The following is an 8367-nucleotide window of genomic DNA, read 5'->3' as shown; positions in this document are numbered from 1 at the left end:
TCCGCGTTCGAGGAGTCACTTGCCAAGCAATATGAGGCAAAGAGACAGAAGGAAAGCCGATAACCAGGAAGACAGATCAGAATCAGTCTTGGTTTGTGCTCAGTGTGGGATGGGTTGCCATACTGGGATTGGCCTCATCAGTCACACCAGACGCTGCACCAGGATTGACAACCAGGGCGCAACTCCATAGTCTCTCGAGACTGAAGGATGCCTACCTACATACTGACGTTTTCTGTGGAGTGTACATTGACGTTTACTGTGTTGTGTATATTGACGTTTTCTGTGGAATGTATATTGACCTATTCTGTGGAATGTATATTGACATTTTCTTTGAAGTATATATTGATACATTTTCTGTTGTGTGTATATTAACGTTTTCTGTTCAATGTATATTGACATTTTCTGTCAAATACAAAAATATACTGACATCATTTTCACGAGGGGCGTGTTAAAACATTATTTTTTTTATACATAAATTTATTTTTAACTTGATACATTGATAGATACAAAGTATTTTTACACAATTATTATAATGAGTTTATTATAAATGTGATAATGAAAGCAGTTGAGCTGTGAACTTTGTGAAGTAAACACTTCTGTGTTCATATATTTTCTCTATCATTATCTTGGTCTTCATTTTCATCTGGAAATTAAAACTTAATTGTGTACATAATCTAAACTATTTTTGGACCCACGTATCATATAAGAGGGTTCAAGGTCCAAGCCCGGCCCCAAGCCCGGTCCCAAGCTTAGCCCTAAGCCCGGCCCCAAGCTTAGCCTAAGGCCCGGCTCCAAGCCCGGCCCGATGCCTGGCCCCAAGCCCGGCCTCATGCCTGGCCCAAAGCCCGGCCCCAAACCCGGCTCCAAGCCCAGCTTCAATCCCGGCCCCAAGCTAGGCCTCAAGCCTGGCCCCAGGTCCGGCCCCAAGCCCAGCCATGAGCCCAGCCTCAAGTAAATAAGTAATTATCAAAAGAAGGTACTGAGTCGGAAAGGCTATGTAGCACCATCAAATGTGCAGGGTATTCATTGAGCGCTAAATATCACTAAAGATGTCAATACGAGAACAATGGCGCATAAGGCGAACGATATCAAAGGTATCCAATTCACCAAGAATTCTATCAAGGGACAAGTGACTGCGAGGGATGGTCAGGAAGCAAGACACATGCTCGTCCTGGAAGTCAGGACATTCAACAAGGATTTGCATGACTGTAAGAGATACAATGCAGTTAGGACAATAAGAAGCAGGGTGGCGCTCCATTAAGAGCCCATGAGTTAAGCGTGTATGGCCAATTCGTTACCTCGCCAGAGCCATTTCCCACTGCCGATTATGGTGGTAGGAGGAAGGCCATTGGGACACACTACTCTTAAGAGTACGCAGCTTGTTACCAGTAACATAAGGCCGACGACCCTGCCAACGGACAAGGATTAAGGAATGAATAGATAGACGTCGGAATAAGAATACGCACTTCCGCATGTCCTGGGAGGTAGAGCGAGGAATAGAACGGAACGCACCGTCGAATATAGTCATGAAAAAGGAGGGCTCGAGGGAGAGGCAGAGCAGAGAGGTCAGAAAGAGTAGCACGGAGGGTGAATAGATTCCATTCAGTCTTGGCAAACTGCCTCCCTGGAGAGGGGAGGGTGAAAAGAAAAAAAGGTGACAAGGATGACGAAATGGTCACTGTTATGGAGGTCATCAAAAACCCGCCACGTGAAATCTAAGTAAAGAGAAGATGAGCAGAGAGAAAGATCAAGACAGGAGAGAGCACGAGTGCTGGAGTCAACGTAAGTGGGTGAATCAGAATTCAGAAGACACAGAGAAGATGATAGGAGAGATGGTTGAAGAAGGCGGCCTCGGGTGTTTGTCAGAGCATCACCCCAGAAGGTATGCTGACAGTTAAAATCACCCAACAGGAGCACAGGCTCTAGTAAGGAGTTCAATATGTGATCAGGAACAGAAAGTGGGACATTAGGGTGGAGATAAATGGAACAGACTGTATACCATTTACTCATAAAGACACGGGCCAGAGAACATTGAATGGGATGGAGTGAATTATCAGGAGAAAGCACCAAGCCATTATGACTATATAGCTCTGGGAAGGGATCAGGATAAGGATTTGGGATGAGACGGGGGGGGGGATGGGAAAGGAATGGTACTCAACCACTTGGACGGTCGGGGATTGAACGCCGACCCGCATAAAGCAAGACCATCGCTCTACCATCCAGCCCAAGTGGTTGGGCACTGAATGGGCGACTGAAAAAGTAGGGGGGGACGAAGGGAATATCATGAAGGATCAAGAAAGCAGTAGAATTATGGGCTCCAGCCAAAGCTGGAGGGGGGGGGGGAGAAAGGAATAACCACAGAAGTGACCAGGACGAGCACCAAGCATCGGCTCCTAGAGACAGACACAAAGTAGTGAAAACTGTGTTATCAGAAGCTGAAGTTCGTGGAAGTTAGCATACAATCCACATATATTCCATTGAAGAATAGACACAGAAACAGAGTACAAGGAAGAAATAAAGGCAAAGAACAACACAGTATACTGTGTTGTTTTTGGCAGTAATGTTCTGTTGACAATCAGTCAACAGATCCCGGATTCCGGCCCCAGGATCAGGGTCAGTGAAATCGGGTTTATGGGGCATAGATAAATCTAGTAAGGACGACTGAGTCCTGAAAGTGGGAGGACGGTCGAGAGACGGACGGACACAGTCCGCAGCGAGAGGAAGCATTGGAGAATGGCGGTCAAGGGAATCATGAGGAGAGGGGGACATAAACAGAGGGACGCACCTCATTGAGGGCAGCAACCAAGAGAGAATCGAAGACTAAGGGACCTCCATAGCTGGGACTGGGGAGTAGGGGGACTCGACCACCGAAATGGGAGGGGACACAGGGACAGAGTCGGAAGGTGGAGAAGAAATCGATGCCTTCTTACCTGCCAAAGAGGAAGAAGAAAAGGATCCAAGCTTACGTTTCTGACTTAAAGAGACCGGTGTACCAGCTACAACGTACTGGCCGACAGCTTCCATGGTCTCAACAGGAGGAGAATTGGAGTTATCAACACAAAGATTGCCAGAAGAAAGATGGTAACCATCCTGGAAAGACAGGCAATGAGAAGGACCAAATGACAGAGGGAAGGGCTCAGAAAAAGGATGGGTGGGGGGGGTGGGAGACGGGAAAAAGGGTAGAAGACAGACGACTGGAAAGGAAGGAAGGAAACACCAGATGGAGAACCAGGAGGGAGACCCTCTGGCTCTGAACGTAAAGGAGCAGGTGAGGTCGTGGTTGGGGTGTCCGGGTCCAAGCCCTGGAAATGTTTGTGAGACTGAGAAAGGTGGAAAGGGAGAGGATAGGTGGAATGCAACACAGGAGCATAAGACATGCCAGCAAAAGATGGGAGAGAGCGTATTTGGCATCTCACCTCAGTAAAAGATAAATGATCAAGATGTTTCAAATTGAGGATGGCTTCCTCAAATTTGTAGTGCACACATGTGCGTGAAAAACTAGGGTGGGCCTCACCGCAAATGATGCAGTGAACTTGGGAAGAAGAGCACTCTGTCTTAGAGTGTCCTGAGTCTCTATATAAGGGGTAGAGAGAGATACCGAACTTGTGCACCTGAAGGGACCATGCCCAAATCTCTAGCACCTATTACAGAGTCTAGGAGAGGGAATGTACTCCTGAACGGAGCATCTGGCACCAGCAAAAATTATAGAGGGCAGAAGGGCCCTACTATCAAAGGTGATTTTTACAACTTGAAGGGGCTGACGACGACGATCACGAGTGGGTCGAGTGAACATATGAACGTGGAGGACAAAATGACCTTGGGCTTCAAGGGTATGTTTAATATCCTCGTGGCAGTCTTTCAGGTCGCTAACACCAGTCGCAACATGGTGCAGGAGGATAACAGTGCCAATGCTGGCATTTAACTGGGCGTTTTTGGAGATCCGAACAGGGGTCTCCTAAATGCAGGACAACAAGGTCACGTGGGCAGCTACTTCCTAAGAAGGGTCTACAACGAACGTGTACCAGTATGGGTGGGGTTAAAGGTGACAAAGGTATACACCGAATCAACCAGGTGTTGATCAAGTGTTAGATTAGTAGAGGGACTGATCCCAAACCTGTACACAGAAATAACACCACAAGAGACCTGGAGGTATGGCAAGATGTGCACAATACCCCTGTTGAAGAGCATAGGTGTAACAGGTATTCTGAGAGAGAACTATCAACATCAGAGTCCCGAGACTGTTCAACACGCTTCCACTACACATAAGGGACATAACTGACCGACCCCTCACAGTATTCAAGAGAGAACTATCAACATCAGAGGCCCGAGACTGTTCAACACGCTTCCACTACACATAAGGGACATAACTGGCCGACCCCTCACAGTGTTCAAGAGAGAACTATCAACATCAGAGGCCTGAGACTGTTCAACACGCTTTCACTACACATAAGGGACATAACTGGCCGACCCCTCACAGTGTTCAAGAGAGAACTATCAACATCAGAGGCCCGAGACTGTTCAACACGCTTCCACTACACATAAGGGACATAACTGGCCAACCCCTCACAGTATTCAAGAGAGAACGCTATCAACATCAGAAGCCCGAGACTGTTCAACACACTTCCACTATACATAAGGGGCATAACTGGCCGACCCCTCACAGTGTTCAAGAGAGAACTCGATAAGCACCTCTAAAGGATACCTGATCAACCAGGCTGTGATTCACATGTCAGGCTGTAAGCAGTTGCGTCCAACAGCCTGGTTGACCAGTCCAGCAACCAGAAGGCCTGATCGACGACCGGACCACGGGGACGCTAAACCCCGAAAACATCTCAAGGTAACCTCAAGGTGTTTATGGAAGGAGAAGTCATCAGGATGCGTTGAATCAACATGGGTGAGATCAAAATATTTAGTCCATGTAGCAGGACCAAACAAATCTTGAAACATAGTACAACACACATTTTACCCCACAGAAAGATGTGGGGTAAAAGGCGCAGTTGTCATAATGAGAAAAGGAGCCGCTCCAGGTGATGAGGTGGTCATCACTGGGGGCTTGGGGCTCAACCCCGCCACAGTGGTGGGAGGGGATCAGAGATGGGTAGTTGGGAGGGTCAGAGAAGCAGCTTGGTCTGGGCCCAATGCAGCAGGGGCTACAGAGCCTGGTCTTCCATCACAGTCCGACTCGGGAGCATGGTCGCCCACCCCATGAGACTGAGAAGTTAATAGAGGGTCAGTCATCGGCATTACACGAACAGGTAATAATTTCACCAACGAATAAGCCTCCATACCCACCAAAGAGCCACAATTAGAGGATAAGACACCCGACAAGACGGTTCCCCGTCCCCCAGGGTGAGTATACTCACGATGCCATCTTAAGAACCGTCAGTCCGTCGCAGTCGGCTTCAGCAACGAAGGCGAGGATTGACAATAAAAGCGTCCCCCTCGCTCGTAACGTCGGGTACCACAGTTTTACGGGTGAGAGAGTGTGCCTCCCAAAACACCCGATGTCAAAACAGAAGATGTCTGAAAGAATAACCAAGAATGGCAAAAAGTTGGCAAGGAAATAACAATTTGGAGAAGATGGGGAGGAAAAAATAAAATATAAGGAAGAGGAAAAGACTTCCAGCACAATTAGTGAAGACGACAGCAGGAGCATAAGACCACAAAAGGACAGAGGACTGACCCATGGAGCATCACACTCCGGCAGCCGCCCACCAACCTCCCTCACGGCAACAACGGGCCGGACAGGGAAGAGGGAGCCCAGCCACAAGCTCGGCCCAAAGCCCGGCCCCAAGCACGACCCCAAGTACGCCCCCAAGCCAGGCCCCGAGCCAGGTCCCAAGCCCGGCCCCGAGCCAGGTCCCCGAGCCCGGCCCCGAGCCCGGCCCCAAGCCCGGCCCCAAGCCCGGCCCCGAGCCAGGCCCCAAGCCCGGCCCCAAGCCCGGCCCCGAGCCAGGTCCCAAGCCAGGCCCATAGCACGGCCCCAAGCCAGGCCAGAAACAAACGAGTTAACAATTGATTGTGAATTAATAACCTCTGATTCGCCTTAATAACCATGACCAGCCGGGGTCCCTGGTCCCACCTCCACTACTGGTCAACACAACCATGACCAGAAGTATACTGAGTCACACTTCAACCTTAAGGTAAGGCCATAATATTGTTATCAAAGGAACATTTTTACAATGTTATTTTCCTTTTCTCGTCGTTATGACTTCTGAAGGGACTGTTGCCTGCAGGTCGCCTGGGAACTGCGCAGGTCGTCTGGGAGGTGCGCAGGTCGTCTGGGAGGTGCGCAGGTCGTCTGGGACCGGCGCAAGGTGGTCTGGGCCCTGCGCAGGTCGTAGGCCAGCGCGGAGGGCATGAAGAACCAGGCGAGGGAGCTGGCGAGGGTGAGGGCGGCCAGCACCCACATGCTGAGGGCGTAGCTGCCGGTGGCGTCCCGCACCACACCTGCCGGACACACAAGGTACACAAGCATTACTTTAGTTTAGATAGGAGTGTCAAGCTACCGTAGACTATATGGATGGTTGTAATATATTTACCTAGGTTAGATAATTGTGTTCGATGCAATGGTTCAGTGTTAGGGAACAGGGTAAGAAAAGTCATGCTTAATGTTCCATATATACCACTCTTCCTTAATTCATGGGAGGGGGGTTGTAACGTTTAGACAGGAGAGGTCTGTCACCCTTTCCCTTCCCTCTTCCTTCTCTTATTCCTCCTTTACCCCCCTCTCTCTCTTCCTTCCTTCACTTGGGTGTGTTTAGCAGGTGTGAGTTGGTGTGTAGTAGGTGTTTATGTATCGGGTGTGGGTGGGTGTGTAGCGAGTGTTTAGTGGGTGTGGGTTGGAGTGTAGCGGGTGTGGGTTGGTGTTTACTACCAAATATCAATATAACAATTACAAGCTGAACTTTGTTGTCACCCTGTTCTAGTGAGCCTCACTGTGGGAGGGAGGCCAGCCTCACTGTGGGAGGGTGGCCAGCCTCACTGTGGGAGGGTGGCCAGCCTCACTGTGGGAGGGAGGCCAGCCTCACTGTGGGAGGGTGGCCAGCCTCACTGTGGGAGGGTGGCCAGCCTCACTGTGGGAGGGTGGCCAGCCTCACTGTGGGAGGGTGGCCAGCCTCACTGTGGGAGGGTGGCCAGCCTCACTGTGGGAGGGTGGCCACGTGGCCAGCGTCTGCACACCCTCCCAGGCGTGTGCGCCTCAAGCTTCACTGCCAACTAAACCACTGTTGTTGTTGTTGTTATTGACGTTGTTAGTGTTGTTGACGTTGTTAGTGTTGTTGTTGTTGTTGACGTTGTTATTGTTGTTGTTGACGTTGTTAGTGTTGTTGTTGTTGACGTTGTTAGTATTGTTGTTGTTGACGTTGTTAGTGTTGTTGTTCTTGACGTTGTTAGTGTTGTTGTTGACGTTGTTAGTGTTGACGTTGTTAGTGTTGTTGTTGACGTTGTTAGTGTTTTTGTTGACGTTGTTAGTGTTTTTGTTGTTGACGATGTTAGTGTTGTTGACGTTGTTAGTGTTGTTGTTGACGTTGTTAGTGTTGTTGTTGACGTTGTTGTTGTTGTTGTTGACGTTGTTAGTGTTGTTGTTGTTGACGTTGTTAGTGTTGTTGTTGTTGACGATGTTAGTGTTGTTGTTGACGTTGTTAGTGTTGTTGTTGACGTTGTTAGTGTTGTTGTTGACTTTGTTAGTGTTGTTGTTGTTGACGTTGTTAGTGTTGTTGTTGTTGACGTTGTTAGTGTTGTTGTTGTTGACGTTGTTAGTGTTGTTGTTGTTGACGTTGTTAGTGTTGTTGTTGTTGACGTTGTTAGTGTTGTTGTTGACGTTGTTAGTGTTGTTGTTGACGTTGTTAGTGCTGTTTTTGTTGACGTTATTAGTGTTGTTGTTGTTGACGTTGTTAGTGTTGTTGTTGACGTTGTTAGTGTTGTTGTTGACGTTGTTAGTGTTGTTGTTGTTGACGTTGTTAGTGTTGTTGTTGTGGACGTTGTTAGTGTTGTTGTTGTTGACGTTGTTAGTGTTGTTGTTGTTGACGTTGTTAGTGTTGTTGTTGTAACACTGTAAAAGTAAGTAAGTAATTATCAAAAGAAGGCACCAAACCGGGAAGGCTATGTAGCACCATCAAATACGCAAAATAATCAGAGGGCGCTAAATATCACCAAGGATGCCAATACGAGAACAAAAACGCATAAGGCGAACGATATCAAAAGTATCCGAGTCACCAAGAATTCTATCGAGGGACAGGTGACCGGGAGGGGCAGTCGGAAAGCAAGACACACGCTCGTCCTGGAAGTCAGGACATTCAAGAAGGACATGCACGACCGTAAGAGGGACAATGCAACTAGGACAATAAGGGGCAGGGCGGCGCTCAA

At 48.6% G+C, this 8367-nt stretch overlaps 1 protein-coding gene across 1 annotated transcript in view; it reads right to left on the bottom strand.

Moving 5' to 3' along the window:
- Window positions 1-456: 456 nt before the first annotated feature.
- Window positions 457-8367, bottom strand: part of LOC123764596 (monocarboxylate transporter 9) — a 78402-nt gene continuing 70491 nt past the window's right edge. The window contains exon 5 of the mRNA XM_069314585.1: window positions 457-6450. Within this exon, the coding sequence (XP_069170686.1) occupies window positions 6206-6450 (245 nt within the window). The 3' untranslated portion in view covers window positions 457-6205. The remainder of the gene's footprint in view (window positions 6451-8367) is intronic.

This window comes from Procambarus clarkii, chromosome 79 (assembly GCF_040958095.1).
Source record: "Procambarus clarkii isolate CNS0578487 chromosome 79, FALCON_Pclarkii_2.0, whole genome shotgun sequence".
Taxonomy (NCBI): domain Eukaryota; kingdom Metazoa; phylum Arthropoda; class Malacostraca; order Decapoda; family Cambaridae; genus Procambarus; species Procambarus clarkii.
This window is presented reverse-complemented; position numbering and strand designations above follow the sequence as displayed.